This window comes from Triturus cristatus, chromosome 9 (genome assembly GCF_964204655.1).
Source record: "Triturus cristatus chromosome 9, aTriCri1.1, whole genome shotgun sequence".
NCBI lineage: Eukaryota > Metazoa > Chordata > Amphibia > Caudata > Salamandridae > Triturus > Triturus cristatus.
In genome coordinates this window covers 927759967-927780710 of record NC_140592.1, presented here as the reverse complement: position 1 = coordinate 927780710, position 20744 = coordinate 927759967, and the positions used below count along the sequence as shown (strand labels likewise).

The 20744-nt window shown below is 40.7% G+C and overlaps 1 protein-coding gene across 2 annotated transcripts in view; it reads right to left on the bottom strand.

Moving 5' to 3' along the window:
* Positions 1-6498: 6498 nt before the first annotated feature.
* Positions 6499-20744, bottom strand: part of PRIMA1 (proline rich membrane anchor 1) — a 789901-nt gene continuing 775655 nt past the window's right edge. For both annotated transcript variants that reach the window (XM_085626481.1, XM_085626480.1), the window contains one exon: positions 6499-10911. Coding sequence is in view for 1 of the 2 variants with exons in the window: in XM_085626480.1 (XP_085482606.1) it covers positions 10815-10911 (97 nt within the window). In the remaining variant the exon portion in view is untranslated. The remainder of the gene's footprint in view (positions 10912-20744) is intronic.

Below are 20744 nucleotides of genomic sequence, written 5' to 3'. Positions count from 1 at the left end.
GTTCACACACAATGGCTCCTGTGGAGCATGGTTTAGTTTGATTAATTCCCTAGATTCGAATTCCGCAGTTTATCAAGACAACTGGGTATGGGGAAACCTGAACTTAGTTTTGCTTAAAGTCTGCTACCCTAACAAGGAGGGACTTCCCAAAAGAACAGGAACTGATCTAGAAAATGAAGTATATGGATTAGGTAATTTTACACTTAACCTCATGATCTTGAACGTTGAATCTGAAGCTACACCAATCTTGCCCGCCATGTCCGTATTCCCAGTAAAAGGGGAATTATGTATAAGAAAGAATGGTTCCATACACATGGGCCATAGTAAATGCACCACTGTAATAAAATTCAGTGATCAAGGCAAGTCTACATTTAGAGCTTCTCGTCATTCCTACTTTATATGTGGCCAGACCGCATATATACGCCTACCTTTAGATTGGGATGGTACCTGTTACATAGCATTCCTTCTACCACCTGTTTTCCTAGCTCCTCCTGATTATCACAGAAATACCCATTTAGTACACAATAGACAGCAGAGAGATCTCCCAATTGTTGATTACACTGTAACAGCATGGGAAAAATACACAGATTTCAATAAAGGTTTCTTTCCCTATATAGGTACAGTCACTAATAGTAAGCTGATACGTAGATTAACCAGAACCCTTGAAGCAGTAGTGAACGAAACTATTTCCGCCTTAGGCAATTTAACAGAAGAGTAGTCTGCTATGCGGATTGTTGTGCTTCAAAATCGTCTTGTCCTTGACGTCATCCTGGCCGATAGGGGCGGAGCTTGTAGGGTCATCGGATCAAGTTGTTGCATTTTCATACCAGAAAATTCGCCGTCAGTATATAAAGCCATAACCCGCCTTCATAAGATTGTAAGCCAGATACACCAGAGTCCAGGCACCTGGACTTGGTCCGGTTGGTTCTGGGGCGTGTTGTCAGCCTGGGGATGGAGAATGCTCTCCTTCCTAGGTATTGGCTTTCTCATACTATTCAGTTGCTGCTTATGTCTACAATGTGGGCCAGCGATTTGTGGTCTGTGTGCCACCTCGTGTATCCCACATCCAAGTTTTCGTTCGAGATCCCGGAAGAAGAAAGAAGAGCAAATGATGCTATATGAACAGATCGATGGATTGATGAAGATCGATATCTCCTAAGGGTCCGAAGGGGACAAGGAGGGAATGAGGAAATATGAATTTTGTGATCAGTTATGTCCCCTATCGTAGACCCCAACGGCTCCATGTACATGCTATAAGTACATGTATGTTCCCTCCTGCTCCAGTTTTGAAGACGCAAATATATGTGCGTCCACCGTCAACATGTCCTCTTTCAGATCCACCATGAATGGGTCAGATATTCCATTCCTAAGTATGAAAGGCCACCGACTTTATGTGGTTTACTATCCACATTTTACAGATTCAGGCGAGTAGGCCCGAATTCTGTCATCAAGCCTTTTCCTGCCTTCTCTCTCTGAAAGCTCCAGTCTGAGCCTGCATCTGTGACCATGAACTTTGTCTTACTCCCTGCGCGGCTAACGGTGCCTGATCCAGCCCGTCGCCTGCCAAAAACTGTATTTCACCTTCAAGATTATCTTCTCCGCCCCTCATCCAATGCATTCCTGTCTAGCAGTTTAGGTAAACATTCCTCCAGCTACCGTGCAAAGGGGCCAGGCCTCGCTGTCCTCATGCAAGTAATTCATATCCCTGTTACCATGGAATATTCCTACCCCCTCGCATCTAGTGTAGACACTTAGACGCTTGTACACGCACTAACAGTCAGTATAGTCAGTATAGAATAAGATTCTATCCTAAGAGACCTCTCTTTTTGGATAACGTAGTTCTTTAAACATAGGATATTAGATATGATTTGGGATTAGGTTGACATGACCCCAGACTTCTGTCTCCACATGTAGAGCTAAATGTCAAGTCCCTTTCTCCCTCTAGTTGTGCGTCAATCACACGTCATGCGGCTGCGCACGCATCTCTGCCAAAATATTTCTGCTGACATTGCAGGATTCTCTTATGGATCCACCCACTTGTAACATCATGAATAATGACGTTTTCTAGTTACGCCTATTCTAGTTACGCATGCATAGTTTATTTTTCTTATCAGTTGATACGCCTACTGCATCTGTTTTACTGTAATGCCTTTTCTATAAAAATGATTACCTGTCAATAATATATGCCCTTCCTTCCTGAACTTTCGTGGTGATGGAATAGAACGCCAACAATTCGAATTGTGTTCCTTTGTATAGGAATAAAGCCTTTTTAAAACCTCTAATACCACGGATTCTGCCTCTCATTTTACTGAGTTATTCTTAATAGACTTTACCGCATAAAAAATAGTACCGGTAACGAAATATTTACCACAGTTCGCAAAATGGTAGACATGGGACTGCTAATAGCTAAGAGAAGGGTGGCAATGTGTTGGATGAGAGGGCCATTGCCCACAGTAGAACAATGGGCCCGGGATGTATTATATTGCTGCACGCAAACCGAGGTGTTTAGTGAGCTGCTCCCACCATGCAGTCGACCGAAAAATTTCTGGGGACTATACACAGAACGCCTCAGGGGGAAGGGGGGGAACATCGGAGAGGGGTACGGAGTCGGGGGCTGAGAGGGACCAGGGGGCAGTGGCGCAGTAGATTGCCTGGGGGGTGATCGCTAGAGGACGGGAGAGCAGACTTGGGTGCAGAGCGCCAGAACATACATTTACCAGCTGGGGGCAGTGGGATGTGAGGGGCAGGGAGATTGGAGATACAGAGGCAGGAGTGTTCTGGGACTGGCAGGTGGCAGAGGGCGGAGCACGGGTAGACCGCGCAAGCTGGTAGAAACTGGGACTTGCAATATTAGAGGAGATCTGTTCGGACGCCCAGATGTTGGGGTGTTGGGGAGGTTGGGGAGGGTGTTGGGGGAGTTGGATTAGATCAGTGACAAAAATTGTTGTTCCCCGGTGGGGGAGTGTACACAAGCTGTGACATACTACTACAACACTGGGAAGACCTCACGGCTGGACTAACATGGGGTACAGCGATGCCCGGCCTCCGGGATGTGGGATAAGCTGTTGGGCTGCTGCGATGGGCTGTGGAATAGTAGCCGGCCTCAGGGTTGTAGGCGCACTATGATGTATGCCAGCTCGGGCTATTTGATAATAAAGAAATAAATTAAATTAAAAAACAAATGATGGTTTTCTTTTATGACACGCAACCAATATAGGGACATTTCTATCTTTAGTTTTGTAATCAATGATGCTTCACATTTTAAAGGGCAGAAACTAGACGAATGCTTCACCACATGGTATTGTTTCTATTATTTGGAGTACATTCTTATTGATTAGTTTATACTCATTATTATTTCTCTATATGTTAGCGTCTCACTTTTACCCTCTTATTCTGTCAGTGCTGTGATATATCAAATTATTTGGTTTATAGCAGCTTGTGAATTGTTAATTTAAAATTATGTTAGTGTTTATTCATATATTACATCATATTGAATAATAAATCAAGCACTTAAAGCTCATCACAACATTGCTAAGGGAAGTATGTAAATGATAGTCTAACTTCCACATCTCATTACCTAGACATATCTTGCAATGAAGTGGTTAGAGAGATATAGTGGATGCAATATAATAGTGATACAATATACCATATGCAACATAGTGGGTCTATCCCTTGTTCACAATGAGATTTATTATTTTTTCATGTAAGGTAAGTCTGGTCTTGCCAGACCACTAAATAGTAAAATCCAGTCCAGATTTCATAATCGTCAAATGTTATACAACAAATATCAACTTGTATTCATTCTATGAAATTTTTCTTGATGTCTATTAATTTTGGATATCCTGAAATCCTGAAAAGATTTTACTATCCTTGGAGTAGACAAGCAGAACAATATTGAAAAAGGTTATTGAACATAAAAGGTGACATTTCAGTTACCTAATAGAAAAAAGGACAGTAACAGTAAAAAGGTTAAATAGTGTGTTTTGAAAAGCATCAAAATGCACTGGTTACAAAGTAGTATTGTGTTAATGCTCATTATTTGGAAATAAACTCGGACATTAATGTTTTACAGCATGCTCAAACTCATACTGAAAAACAATAAAAAAAGAATGGAGTGAAATCGAAACCCTATTGGAAGACATTGATAGCTTTCTCAATAAATATATATAGAAGTATCATGATCAGAGTAGCATAGTTACTGATACACATATTCCAGTTCGAAAAAAGGCATTAAATCAGTCCTAGTTAATAATACTGGTTTGCTATGTAATGCTCCATACCCAAATATTTTCATGCAAAAATAAAAAGAAATTATAATTACTATGGAAAGTGTTTTCATCAAAGGAAGTTCAACAAAGCAGGTTGCTGTGGTGATAACCTTTAAGGGAATCTTAGTCCTACAGAAGGATTCCCCAAACATATTTCTACAATGGCAGCCTCTCCACTAAGGCGGTGGAGCGTCGCCCCACTGCTTTTCAGCAGTGTGAATAAAGGAGAAATCAAATGATAATAACTTGCCATTATTATCATTTTACTTTATTCCTGCTGCTGCAGCTTGGCGGGACGGGGCTGCTCTGCTCTTAGAGCAGGGGGAGGAGTGGTGAGCACTATATTAGTGTGCATGAATGTATTTACGGCTGTCTTGGCCCAGCCAAACCGTCATGCACACTTTGCATGTGCTCGGCGCTCAGACCAATCACAATGCTGCATTGCGGCATTGTGATTGGCTTAGGGGAGCCTGCGTGCCTCCTGTTCTAGCTGGGAGAGATGCAGAGAGATGACAGAGGTGAGACGTGGTAAGGAGGTAAGTTAATTTTTCTTTTTTTACACCCTTTTACCACCACCACCCTGCCACCCCCAATCCATGCCAGCTGCCACTGTATCTGTGCATTCATCAACCTCATATATACTTCCATTACAATTATTAAACTAAGGTACAAATCACAACTTGGATTCCATTACCACTGAAATGTATAGTTATATTTGGGTGGATAGAATGTGTACGGCTGCCCGCAAAGATTGAGTTTCATGTTGCACTTGCCTCAAAGAAGGCTAAATATTATTACCACTCCTTTTCATTCTCAAACGCTATTGACCTCTCCAGGGTTCATGGCATTATTATGGATGTACCCCCACAATCTCTGAAAGGAACAAATTTCAGCTTTACTTTAAGCCGCTGACATTGCAGTATGTGACTTTTCTTCTATCGGTTAGCAGAGTGGTTGAGAATGTTTAAATAAGAAAAACTTAGAAATCATCTTAGTATCAAAAAAGGACACTTTTTGAAGGAATCATGATGTAATTGCAACCGGTATTTAAATGGTATAAGGCTCGACGGAGTGAGGTATAGGAATGTGGGCATTTTGTTGACATGACTTTTGTAAAAATAAAAAATAAAATCTACGAATGTACTGGCAAATTCTTTCATCTGGGTCATTGTGATCTGCGAAGCTTATACTTTGCTCCTACTAAAAGTGCATAAACAACTAATATGCTCCTTGTTCTTTTTCATGGAGCTCCTCAGCAGTTTCTCTATCCAATGCAAAGCACAGATTTGTTTTCAGGGTCATTGTGACACTGATTGTTTGAACTGACAAAGTTACCTATTATGTAGGTAATACAGCCTGAATTAAGTCTCCACAAAGCTTGCCTAAGGGCAAATAGCACTTCGTAATTGGTAACATGATATGTGTAGTGCCCGTCCTAATTTAAGGCATCAAAGTTGACCTATGTCAATTCATGCATAGACAACCTATGATTTGTGAAAATGAAAGGGATTGTCATGTCTCAGGGGGGATATCTATTCGTGTACAAGTCATTTGATAACATCTTTGATATTTAATCAGACTGAACGTGATGGGTTTCAGCACTTGAATAGGCTAAGCAATGCAGATGCTGCTCGTATCTTTTAAAGTAAAATGCATAAAGCCATATATTCCCATCGTACAATATTAGCTGGTATTCAGCAACGAAAATAAAATCAACTTGCTTGATTAATCAAATACATTTTAATTTTGACATGAAAACCAGTTGCCAAACCACTAGCTATATGAAATTTTACCAACAGGGTTCACACTGGACAAAGTATGATGAAGAAAGTGAGTAATTTCTAATGAATAGTATGTTTGCCGAAATAAAAATCATATGCCATTGAATGCTGTGCATCCTTGAAGCTGTAGAAGTCAATCTGCATAATATATTTTTTATCCATACCATCCCATTGCAAGGCTGCTGGCAAGATTCACCAAGGTTCTCACAGAATGTTTGTTGCTTCGGTCAGCCGGAGTTTGGATGCAGACTCGTCTGCTTTCCACTGTTTCCACGAGGTCTAGTTCTCTACACTGAGTATCCTTTTTTAGTGTAGTGTTATAAGCTTTTGGGAGAGAGGGGGCTGTCTGCTAGAGTCCATCCGCATCTATAATTCAATTGTTCATTTTTTTCTATTTATTGTTCTTACCTGAGTTGTAGCATAAGCTAGAGAAACAACATAGTGCATGTTTTAAAGGACATTTTTATTTAAAATAAGAAAAATATGCATGGTGCTTCTTTACACATAGTATTCCACAATATGCATATGCATCATGTTTGTTTTTGGTACAGAAGATGCTTACTGCGCAATACCCATATATACATTTCAAATAATATACATTAATGGCTTTTAAGAAACAGGACGCCAATATTATTCATACCGTAATTGTCTCTGTATTTGTTTAACTACTATTACACTTCTGCTATAAACAATAAGAATCTTAATCTGTACATGTGGCACACAGTCAAAAAGGCAAATCTTAGAATATTTACATTCATGCATTAGACATTTTAATATCATATTCCTACAGTTTAAATATTATGCTTTGTACAGATGCAAAGTGTATTGTAAATAGCTTATGTTCCTATATGTTGTAAAGCACACTGCAATATGCTTATCCTAGAAGTCTGTTTTTGCTGCTTCGAAATTTGAACGTTGATGCTCTCTAATTCTGCAACTGAAGCAAGTGATCTTTGCATTAACAATCATCAGATGACGGTGAAGGATGTCAGTAAAAGGTATGTTGTCTTTCCTATCCACATATGTAAAATTAACAGTGATCTCTTGATTAGCTGCCGTAGCTACGTTTTCCTAAAATAAAGTCTGTGATTATTAAATAAAAGAATGTATTGGTGAAGAGGCCAAAATGACATTAGAACAAGAGGCCACTGCAGGTAGTTTCATGTATCTTGTTCCTCCAAAATGTTTGAACGATTGGACCCCAAAATAAGTAGAACAGATACAACTACTACTAATGATAATAATATTGATAACAATGCTAATAATTATATTATCAATAATTATAAGATAGATGTTTTTGTTATTATTCGTATTAATGAACCTAATACTGCAAATGAGGGTAGTGGAAATAACATTATATGTAATACTACTAGTAAAAATAACAATGTTAGTCTGAATGTAAATCATTACATTACGTTTGTAACTATGACCATTTTAATTACTTTTCTTGATAACAGCCAAACAATTATAACATTATTACTATAATTATAATAGTGTTGATAAGGATTATGTTTGCATTATTACCAATACCCACGTCACTGCTCAAAATAAAAATGATAATACCTAGTGCATAAATCATGCTTAGTAACTTCAGGCTTTAACATCCTTAGTAACATGTATTATCTAGTCAACAGTGGTAAATAAAATGTTCTTAGTGAAATGAGAGACTTAAAGATGTGAGCCTTTAGGTTGCACACTCATCTGTGAAGCCTTATTCTGCTAGCCTCATTTACAGTGCATAATCCTCTGCTAATCTCGGTCGGCTCACACAATAAGAGTAATCTTTATCTGCATATTCAGTCTCTCAGTGTTTCCTTTGCACATGGTACAAATGAAGTAGACACATAAGCTCCTTTTGTTGAAGCTTTATGTTTAATCAGAACTGCCCCCAATCCAATGAAAGAAAGACAGACCAGAAGGCTTTTACGCACTGACCGCTTTCAGATCAAATGTGCAATATTGTTACCTCCAAAACCATTTAGGTTTTTCCTGTAGTTTGTCACATTTGTCACTGGGTTTGTTGAGTTATAAACATGCATAATTTGCATACAAAAGTCCAAAAAGCATGTCCCGTGTCCCAGCAGAACAAAAATTCAAAACTTTGGTATAAACAAAGTGGAGGGATGCATTGTTGTAAATGCTGCCCTGTATATGACATGTGGTGGTTTATGAAATAAATAAGCTTTACACACTCTGCTTTACTAACAAAACATAGCACGTTATTAGATGTGTGTGCGAATTCGTGTTACGATGTGAGGTATAGCAAATGTTGATCTTCCCACACATTGCCAATGAATGCTTGGAAAAAGCCCAGAAAAGCTATGTTTCCTTTTTCCGTGTTTATGTACACATGTAATCGTCACATAAGGACTGGAGGAACTTTGTCACTATTTGCAGCATGCATAAAATCTGTTCTCTACAGACAGAGGGCATATACATAGAGTGCACATCTATACAGTAAATATATTAGATAGATATATGCACTTTAGGATATAGAAAGTGTGGATATTTACAACCAAATGCAGGGAAATCACTATCCTTAGTGAATTGCGACAGTTGCTAAAATAGGAAAATAGACAATGTTTCGGTGCTTTGTGCATCTCACATGAAAGGGCAGTAGATAAAACACCCAATCACATTGAGTCAAAAAGTTATTTTTTTTAAATATAAAAAGACTGTTTCCATGTAATGCTAAAGAGCGTGATATTGTTGGATGTTTAGGGTCCAAGATTAGATTGCAATTCTAATGTCATATGTGGGTTTTAAATGAAGGGTGCAAAATTACATACATTTTGATGGCCATTATTATAAAAGAACGAACTGCAACCATATTCAATTAAACATGCCTTTAAAAGGTATTTCTAGGGAGGAGGGGAAAACTTACGAAAACATGTAAATTACGGGACATGACATGCGCCTCTTCTACATTCTCAGACTTTCTCATCACATGCAGTCAGTCTCAAACCAATACCTATAACAGTGCATTTTGTACAAACAGAAAGACCTAGGACACGGTACCATTTCATCAAACTGTGTTCAGAGCTTTCTACAAAACAAATGCTCGAAATCAACCAAAACAAATGACTTTGGGACTAAATATCCACAAGAATTGCAGGAGTATTGCTTTAATATTTGGGAAACTAGATTTTTGTGTCATCATTGAGTTGGTGTGCACCATCACCTGCCCAGAAAATAAATTATAGTATATTCTATTTCCTCTGCTTACACAAGCTCATTGTCAAATAAAGAATTTTTCCACTTTCAATTTTCCACAGGTTCAACATATTTTTGCACCATTTTAAGCGTGTAGGGTAGTACATTTTAAGATGGTTGAATGAAAAGCTAAAGAGACAGGATTAGCTCAAAAGTTTCTTAACAACGGTGATATAGCAGCATTTTCGCCTGTAATAGGATACAGATAAATACATGTACATTATGAACAAAGTCATTGAGTAATAGAGTTATATAAAATGTATAGTTTTGAGATGCAGATATACTGACAATACGCGGGTGTTATTATTTTAGCCCACCGAACTGCAACAGTCTGCAGAAGATGCTCAAAGACACTGGCATTTAGTATGGCAGCCTCCACAATGACAGCTCTCTCCTTGTACATTTAAAACAAGTTTCATGATAAAAAAAGAAAATAGAACAGAGACCAGCCTCGAGTGGGAAGAGAACACAGTATTTTCTTTTAACCGAAGTTCCAAGTGAAATGGATTTAATAAAAACCCGCCTTAGCTTGGACTGGAGTGTGTCTTACCGAAGAACGTCACAAAACCACCATGTAGAATTTGGCACAATTGGCAGTCTCTGTGTAGAAAAGGCCTGGTTATGACACTCGAAGGTTTTTTTTTTCTGCCCTTGAAGTCTCTCCCTTTTCGCTTGAAGCTACGACCCCGATGTGCACAAGGAGAACTTTGGTTCTCCTTGTTGCTGGCCCTTAAACACAATTAAGTAAAGACAGTCACCCCAAAGTGTAAACAAAATACCCTTCAAGAGGGAGAACAGTTAAGGTATTTTGTAAAGATAATAACACGGGATGCTTTCATTTAAAGCTACAACGTAAACTATAAGGAATAAAAAAAGTTTGACTATAATGCAATAATGTTTAAAGCACCTTTAAAAACTATATTTATCCATATTATCCGCACCAATAACTAATGTTGGAACTATTATTTTCTCCTCGAATAGTCTTCAGCCACTGGAAATTGCATAGTCATTAGACTGCAGGCCGATCTCTTGGGTTTCTTTCTTAAGTGCGTGCAGTTTTTTTGGTTGCTTGGCATATGGCAGGAGACCTCTCGACAAAAACCTGAAGCTGATATGGTGTAAATTATAACTGCACAAGCAGGGCATGTGGGTGTCTCCTCTACAAATTACATTTGAAAACAAAGGTAAAATAAAGCTGCTTCTTCGCTGATGGATCACCCTACAGTCCTACTTGGTTCTTTGTCGTTGGTAAGTCAAACCGAGAAACTGGAGGCATCCTGAAGTGGTTGCTTTTGACAGAAGCAGCATGCAGTGTTTATACCTTTGTGAAATCTCCTCTCCGAGAATCCTTGATCTGCTCAACAACCAACAAGGCTGAAGAGATGTGCACCATCCTCTTCTGAATAACAAATACGTCTGCAGTTATTTTCCTTGTCTTCCTAAATGAAGTTCTGGACCAGAAGCTCTATTCATTTACCCCTTTGGAATCTTCCCAAGCACTGTTTAGCGCGATCAAATGTTTAACATTGCACCCTTCTTGGGCTTTTGAAGACTAGACGACCGCATTGTTAGCGTCCAGTACTTTGTTTTGTGGGCTCATCGCGTACTCAGCTCGGCTTGTTCCATTCTCTTCTTTCCGCAGTGGTTTCCTTAGAGTGTGATGAACAGAAGGAGGGAAAAGAAAAAAAAAAACATTGCAGTTATTAACACAAAGTGGCAAAATATTACAGAAAAAGGTAGTCTAGAAAATTTCAAAATGATAATTAAGGTTTCTGATGACTTGTGCTTTACTTCTGTATGGGCACAGAACCCAGAATAAACATGAATACATTTTTCATTCACCTTACCGCATTTCAGGACCTCAGAGTGAGCATTTGCATCTTAAGTGCATTAAAATGTACAGCTCTGTTTAGGGATGGCTCATGTATTCCACAATAATGGATGTGATTCCTTGATTAGGTAACTGTTCATAGCATGCCCATGTGGAGCAAGGATAGTGTCACATGGAAGCTGATGTGTGATTTCTTTGCAAGGAGAATGTATGTGTGTGTGTGGTTTTTGTACATTGTATACTTGTATTTTGTTTTACAAATGGCGGTGTCCTTGAATATAGGACTCCAGATGAAACAAATATGTAAGGGAAATATATGCTACACTCAAGAAGATAATAAGACAGATAGTGAAATCAATGTGAAACTAGTCCACAAGCCCCAAGAACAGTTACACTGCCATTGTTCAATATCTGCTGGTGGTTACAGGTGGTGGGCATTGACACTCATTTCTGGGGATCATAACACATTTTTTCATTATCAGACTTTGACCCAGAGAAAGTGAAAGAAAGGCAGTAAAAGGAAAAAGGAGTGTAAAAACGTAATCTTGTATTCCTATTGCTTTAACATCTATGTTCCAATGCACCTTTTTGTCACAATGAGCACTGATATATTTTATATTAAAGTATAAATGTTGTTTTCTTATTCAATTTGAAGTGTCCTTTCGCTTCAATATACTAGTAAGCCTAAAAGTTATTTTATTTGAGGCAGTATATTTGCACTTTTCTTACCTCTCACATTAAAGCATAGCTTTGCATTCCATATTGACAACCAGAAGCACGATTTTAAGAAATAAATATGGTCAGCAGTGTGTTGATGGATTGTATATTGGTCTTTAGGAAGTCTCTTATTATCTCTGTCAGAAGATCCTGCCATGTGCTCACAGACAGGCTTTGCTGACAGTAATAGGTTTCTGTCACATATTTGCGTTCCATTGGCTTGTAGTTGGTACAAATGCAGACAAGGTGTTAAAATGTGCAAGTTTTTTAGCAGTATATGCTCCAACTGGCTGTTTTGAGAGTTATGGTTGGTTGAAAAGACAAATACAAGGGAAAAAGAAGGGGTGAATAAAAAACTGTATAAGAATTTGAGTTTTTGGTTGAGGGGGGTGAAAATCATCCTCCAGCAACACCCACAATCCTTGTCAGGGTGAACCACTAAAGCCAATAAATGAAACTATGCGTAGCCCTTGGGAGACTGACACAAAAGTCAGACTTAGGTGCCGATTAGGATCCTGGAAAAACCGGGTACGAACCGTCGGTCGGAGCGTTTTCTCCGTCCGACTCGTACCCGGGACAAAAACATTACAAACATGGAAGTACGATTCGCACGGAAACACCATTTCCGTACGAGTCGTACAAAACACCGACCGACGAAAATATATATACGAATGTGATCCGGGAAGGCTCCGACGTGACGTCGGGACGCTTTCAGGCAGCGTTTCACGACCCAGGAAGTACGAATCGAACCGACAGCAGTCCGGACGGCAATATTTTTACGGCACCCAAAAAGTGCCGGAAAAGCGAAGTACGCCGTGAAACGACCAGATTAGGGGGCCCGGTACGCGCCGTACCCCCCCCCCCCAGCCCCCGTGAGTACGCGCCGAACCCCCTGTGTATGTACACCCGTGTACGTACGAGTCGAACCCCCACCCGTGTATGTACACCCGTGTATGTACACCCGTGTACGTACGAGTCAAACCCCCCCCCGTGTATGTACACCCGTGTACGTACGAGTCGAACCCCCCCGTGTATGTACACCCGTGTACGTACGAGTCGAACCCCCGTGTATGTACACCCGTGTACATATGAGTCGAACCCCCGTGTATGTACACCCGTGTACGTACAAGTCGAACCCCCCGTGTATGTACATGTACATACACGGGGGGTTCGACTCGTATGTACACGAGTGTACATACTCGGGGGGTTCGGCGCGTACATACGGGGGCTGGGGGGTGGTTCGGCGCGTACATACGGGGGCTGGGGGGGTGGTTCGGCGCGTACATACAGGGGCTGGGGGGGTGTTCAGCGCGTATGTGGGCACATGTCTCCATGGTTGCTATGGGAGTTCGGTGCGGACGGTGTTTTTACCATACGGTTGTGACATCGGACGCACAGGATGGATCGTACTTGCGCGGTCGGACTTCACTTTTCACGTTTGTACGGTAAATCGTCCGGGGACGTGTCGGACACATTTTCCGACCCGAGGACGTGTGGGGAATTATTCCCAATGCGATTCGTATGGAGTTTTTCCCATGCGAATCGTACTTGGCAGTTTGTACGGCACTTGTACGATTCGTACGGTAAAAAGACCGGATACGAGTTGTACGGGGAAAATTTTTCCAGGATCCTAATCGGCACCTTAACTTGGAAGAAATGTGTAAAGTATTTTTTCAGCACACATACAGTAATAAAGTGAAAAAACAACCAGAGAAAAATGCCAAACAATTTAGAAAAATAGGGTCCAACCTGCACCTTGACTGGCAGGTTGGTCCCGGTCTATAGTCAGTTCTCAGGGCAATATTTGTGAACATTTTTCTAAGCCTCATGTTTAGGGTAAGGCAGGAGGAGCACTTCTAACACCAGGACCCCCGGGGCACCACTTGGGGAGGGTGTGGGGGTTAGGCTCACTCCAGGAGATGCCAAGTGCAGGGATCAAGGTCCCTGCAGATGAACCAGTAGCTCACACAGGAGGCTAGCCAACTATCCCTTGTAGTCACTTCTGGTGGGCCCGGTTTCCAAAACATGGCCCAGTTCTCCTTCAAGCAGTCCTTCCGAAGTTTTCCACCGGTCCAGGAGTGTATCAAAGAGGAGTTCTGAGGGTCCAATATTTATACCTGGTGCCAGCCTTTGAAGTGAGGGCTTCCCCATACTACCCACACATCTGGTTCTGGGAAGTTCTCCCCGTCCCCTGTTACGGCTCCAAGAAGTCTGGGGTGACTAAATATTAGTGTCAGGATCATTTGTGAGTGCTGGAGGCATGCCCTTTGAAGTATAAGTGGATAGAACAACTCTGCCACCAGCCCATCCTGCCAACCCCTAGTGCCCTTTTGTCTCACTGTCTGGGGGCAATACACACAGCGCAAAATCAGAGCCATTCACAATCATGTGACCCAGGACACTGGCAGAGGCACAAATGGTTAGGACAGGAAAATAGCAACTTTGTAAAAGTGGGTTTTTCAAAAATGTGACATAACCATTAAAGGAAATTTTGAATTACAATTAATTTGAGTATAAACATGATATTTCTAACGGATCACTGACTAAATATCGAAGGTCAAAATATCGACCTACAAAAATATCGGAACAAAAATATCGATGTCAAGAATATCGACATCCTATCTACAACATGGTAAGTACAAAAATATCGATAATTAAATGTCGATGTCAAAAATATCGTTAGTAAAAAATATCGTTTAAAAATATATGTAAAATAAACCAAATAATACTTAAAAATAAAAAAACATAATTAAATATATTTTTATAATATTTAAAATTAATAATATATATAAATTAATAAAAACATTAAACATATACATATAATATATAATATATATACTTACTTAATAATTAGTTTTAATTATTATTTTAGTAACATATAAATAATTAATTTTGTAAAAAAATTACCAATACATCTATACACATAAAACATTAACATTAATAAATATTAAATAATTACATATAGCAAATAAAAAAAATAATTTTAATTTGAATATTTTTTATTATTAATGATATATTACATTAGCTGAAATAATATAAAACATATTAAATATCAGAGAAAATAAAACAACTACTCCAACTCCAACAAAAAAAACAGTAAGGTAAATGTTGGATAGTGTAGGGCTAAAAATTACTATTTCCACTACAGGGAGTGTAACAGTAGGGAAAGTGTTGGATAGCATAGGGGTAAAAATAACTATTCCAACTCCAGAGAGGGCAACAGTAGGGAAAGCATTGGATAGCGTAGGGGAAAAAATTACTATTCCAACTCCAGAGAATGCAACAGTAGGGAAACCAGTGGATAGCATAGGGGTAAAAATTACTATTCCCACTCCAGTGAGTCCAACAGTTGGGAAAGCGTTGGATAGCGTAGGGGTAAAAATTACTATTCCCACTCCAGTGACTGCAACAGTAGGGAAAACGCTGGATAGCGTAGGAGTAAAAATTACTGTTCCCACTCCAGTGAGTGCAACAGTAGGGAAAGCATTGCATAGCGTAGGGGTAAAAATTACTATTCCCACTCCAGAGAGTGCAACAGTAGGGAAAGCGCTGGATAGCGTAGGGGTACAAATTACTAGTCCCACTCCAGTAAGTGAAACAGTAGGGAAAGCGCTGGATAGCGTAGGGGTAAAAATTACTATTCCCACTCCAGAGAGTGCAACAGTAGGGAAAGCGCTGGATAGCGTAGGGGTACAAATTACTATTCCCCCTCCAGATAGTGAAACAGTTGAGAAAGCACTGGATAGCGTAGGGGTTCAATGAACATAATAACCAATTACATAATTTATTAAAAAATTGCATATTAATAATTACTTTACAAAATAATTATTAATAAATACAAATAATTTAAACTAAATATTTTAATAAATAACATTAAATTACATCCCACACAATTCCCCCTTTAACCTCTTGAGTGCCCATGACGAGCTGGTCTCGTCATGGGCCGCGGTTGCGCTGTGCCCATGACGAGACCAGCTCGTCATAAACCCCGCCCGCTAATGCAACGGCCGGCACAGGGCGGGGAAAGGGGCGGGCACTCAAGGGGTTAACACACAACACACTACACATACAAAAAACACAATAAATTTAACTATCAATTCATCTATTATTTACAATTAATAATACATTCTTTATAATTAATATAGTTATTAATTTACTAGTTAATACATATTAACTACCAAATTACAATTAATCACAAATTAATTATTAATTAACAATAACAACAAATAGAATGAAATAATAAATTATTTATATTTACTATATTTAACTAACAAATAATTAATTACCAATTAATAATTAATTAACAATTAATTAATAATAATACAAATAAAAAAGCAATATCATTAATTATTTTAATTTAATTACATCCCACCCTATTCCCCTATAAACGCACAACCCACTACACCTATACATTCACATAATTTAATTATCAATTAATCACTTAATAAAAATAAATCACCAATTAATTATTAATTAACAATAAATAAATTAACAATCACAATAAATAAATATTAATAATAAACTAATAACGAATATAATTAACCAATTAATAAAATTAATTTACAATTAATAATTAACAATTAATTAATCATAAATACCAATTAAACAAAACATATTAATTCATTAATTATAATTAAATTACTTCCCACCCTATTCTCCTATAAACCCACAACCCGCTCTGATACTAAAACGCTAAATTTACTTTAAAATAATTATTAATCTCTAAACATTTATTTTTAAATGTATTAAAATACATTACAATAATCTTTAATATACAAATAAAATACATATAAATATCGATATTATTGACATCGATATTTTTGCTTACGATATTACTTACATCGATATTAAGTACTTCGATATTATTTACATCGATATTACTTACCTTGGGGTCGATATTCTGTCCATCGATATTCTTGACTTCGATATTCTGTCCCTACGATATTAAAAACTCGATATTATTGTAGGTCGATATTAAAAACTCGATATTTTGACTAATCACCATTTCTAACTGCTCCCAATCAAAAGTAATTAAATGTAATAAGGTAATCCCATGTTATCCAGTGGAGAGATAGGCCTTGCAAAAGTGAAATACGAATTTAGAAGTTTTTCACTACAAGGACATGTAAAACTTAAACCCACATGTCCTATTTTTTTAAATACAATGCACCATGCCCTATGGGCCTTTAGGGCCCAGCATAAGGGCGACTTATATGAATTAAAAAGGACGGTTTAAACCTGGCCAAAGGTTTATTTTGGCAGGTCGGAATGGCAGTTTAAAACTGCACTATAGGCTGCAGTATTAGGCCTTAAAACACGTCTAAAATGCTACTTCAGCAGGTGGCACAATGAGTGCTGTAGACCCACCTGCAGCATTTAATTTACAGTCCCTGGGTACCAAGTAGTACCATACACCAGGGACTTATAAGTAAATAAGATGTGCCAATTAGGTGTAGGTCAATTTTATCAAGTTTCCAACAGAGAGCACAAGCACCTAAGCACTGGTTACCAGTGGTAATGTGCATAGAGTCCTAAGACCAACAAAACCAAATTAAGCAAAGTAGAATTGGCGAAGGCAAAATGTTTGGGAGTGACCCTGCAGAGACCAACAAACTGTAAGACTGAGAAAAGAAAACAGGAAGTGTTGGTCATGGAAGAAAGAGGCATGAGGTTTAATTGGGACTTGGCAGCCTTAGTACTGAGCAACACCGGCCTTCGTCAGTGCCGCTGTGTGACATCCAACAATAACAGTGGGCCCCTGAACTTCTTATTTTTTCAGAACATAAGCACTGTGAAGTACTTAATCAAATCCAAGACCAGAATGCTAGAAATGTTTTGGGTGCACTTATTGCCCCAGTTTATCATTTCCCCAGTTTATCATTTGTTGGTATAATTCTTAAATGAGGGACAGTAAGCAGTTGAACCAAAGGGTGAAATGAAATATCTGTACTGATAAAAAAACTAAACTAGAGAAACAGGAAGATACTAATTGTTATTTAAGAAATTGTGTGTTGATTTTCCATTCAAATGAAACCGATATTCCTCCTTTCCCAACTCTCGCATTGTCCTCCAAAATGTTCTATGTTCTTTTTTCCTGTGCTGAGTTCCTTTATTCCTCCACTGATAGAGCAGATAGAGAAAGGCATTTCATTCTATTATGCCCCCATGCTTGTAATTCGGGTGGAGCAGGTAAAAGGGGTTACAGACCCTATCAAACATTTTTACTCTGTGAGGACACTATGGGTTCAGTGTTTTACAATGGGGAACTCTGCCTGCTGAAAGCAGCCAAAATCTTGGGGCGAAATGTCATGGGAAAATAAAGAATTAATGAAGGAACCAAGTACTGTATTTCCTATTCCTCCAGCAGTTCCTCACCTTTGAGGGGATTCTCATGGACAAACTTGTAATCCAATTGTAATCTGACATTTTCACTCTCTGGTGCCAATCACGATCCGGTAAAAAATATCCCCGTGCGACTCGTATCCGGTCTTTTTACCGTACGAATCGTACAAGTGCCGTACGAACTGGCAATCACGATTCGCATGGTGAAAAGTCCATACGAACCGCATTGGGAATCATTCCCCACACGTCCTCGGGTCGGAAAATGTGTCCGACACGTCCTCATACGATTCACCGTACAAACGTGAAAGGTGAAGTCCGACCGAGGAATCATGATCCATCCCGGGCGTCCGAATGTACAACCGTATGGTGAAAAGACCGTCCGCACCGAACTCCCATAACAACCATGGAGACGTCCAAACAGGTGCCAGGTACGTGCTGTACCCCCCCAGCCCCCGTAGGTACGCACCGACCCCCCCCCCAGCCCCCGTAGGTACGCGCCGACCCCCCCCCCAGCCCCCGTAGGTACGCGCTGACCCCCCCCAGCCCCCGTAGGTACGCGCCGACCCCCCCCAGCCCCCGTAGGTACGCGCCGACCCCCCCCAGCCCCTGTAGGTACGCGCCGACCCCCCCCAGCCCCCGTAGGTACGCGCCGACCCCCCCCAGCCCCCGTAGGTACGCGCCAACCCCCCCCCCCCAGCCCCCGTAGGTACGCACCGACCCCCCCTGTGTGTACACCCGTGTACGTGTCAAACCCCCCCTGTACGTTCGAGTCGAACCCTCCCGTGTATGTACGGTGCGTACCCCCCGTGTACGTTCGAGTCGAACCCCCCCGTGTATGTTCGAGTCGAACCCCCCCGTGTACGTTTGAGTCGTACCCCCACCCGTGTATGTACGGTGCGTACCCCCCCGTGTACGTTCGAGTCGTACCCCCACCCGTGTATGTACGGTGCGTACCCCCCCGTGTACGTTCGAGTCGAACCCCCGTGTACGTTCGAGTCGAACCCCCCCGTGTACGTTCGAGTCGAACCCCCCCCTGTACGTTCGAGTCGAACCCCCACCCGTGTATGTACGGTGCGTACCCCCAGCGGGTGGGGGTACGACTCGAACGTACACGGGGGGTACGCACCGTACATACACGGGTGGGGGTACGACTCAAACGTACACGGGGGGGTACGCACCGTACATACACGGGTGGGGGTACGACTCAAACGTACACGGGGGGGGTTCGACTCGAACGTACACGGGGGGGTTCGACTCGAACGTACACGGGGGGGTATGCACCGTACATACACGGGGGGTTCGACTCGAACGTACAGGGGGGGGTTCGACACGTACACGGGTGTACACACAGGGGGGGTCGGCGCGTACCTACGGGGGCTGGGGGGGGTCGGCGCGTACCTACGGGGGCTGGGGGGGGGTACGGCGCGTACCTACGGGGGCTGGGGGGGTCGGCGCGTACCTACGGGGGCTGGGGGGGGTACGGCACGTACCGGGCCACCTACTCTGGTCGATTCGTGCCGTACTTCGCTTTTGCGGCACTTTTTGGGTGCCGTGAAAATATTGCCGTCCGGACTGCTGTCGGTTCGAATCGTAATTCCTGGGTCGTGAAACGCTGCCTGAAAGCGTCCTGACGTCACGTCGCAGCATTCCCGGATCACATTCGTATGTATATTTTCGTCGGTCGGTGTTTTTTACGATTCGTACGGAAATGGTGTTTCCGTGCGAATCGTAATTCCATGTTTGTAAAGTTTTACGACCGGGTACGAGTCGGACGGGGAATTCGCTCCGACCGACGGTTCGTACACGGTTTTTACCGGATCGTAATCGGCACCTCTGTCTGATTTACCAATCCCCTTGGCTCCAGATGGTAAGAGGAATTATTTTTTTGGTAGCTTTGCTGAAATAGAAACACTTTGAAAAGAAGTGGAAATTAAACAAAGCTTCAAATGCTGCCAATGGAGCTCTTTTAAAGTCAAGTAATTATTTTTGAATGTTTGAAGTCAGACATCTGCAGCAATTCCTTCACCCAATTCCTATCCTAGTGATTTTTGTGTGAAAAGTGCATGTGGAATTAGTGATAGACCCTTCTACATGCCAGCACTACATGCTTGGGATTTAAAGGAATAAAAGGGAATTGTTTTGGAAGTTAAAGTTAAGGGAACTGAAAGACACAGATACAGCAGTATTAAAGTGCAATGGAGACACTTTGTTAAAACCAAAGTGAATGACATCACATGGCCGTTTGTTACCAGGTTGCCTCCAGGATGTTAGATCACCCAGAAAAGAGAAAACAACAGAATATCAAGGTCTAGAGTAAAACTATTAAACAAGCTGGGTACAAATATGTATGTAGAAGAATCTAAAAAAATAAAAGATTCAGATCTGTTTTCTTGAATTTTTCATGATCATCCGATTGGAGCAGCAGTGAGATCCACGTATGAAAATATGCAAACCAACTTAGTTAGGAGATCATCGCTGAGTGCTAGTAGGCACCTATCTCAGATTGCCTCTCAACATTGTTGAAGATATGTCACAATGGGGATAATATAGTAGATGTAGAAGTAATGACTTGCATAAATGAGAGCAGGCCTG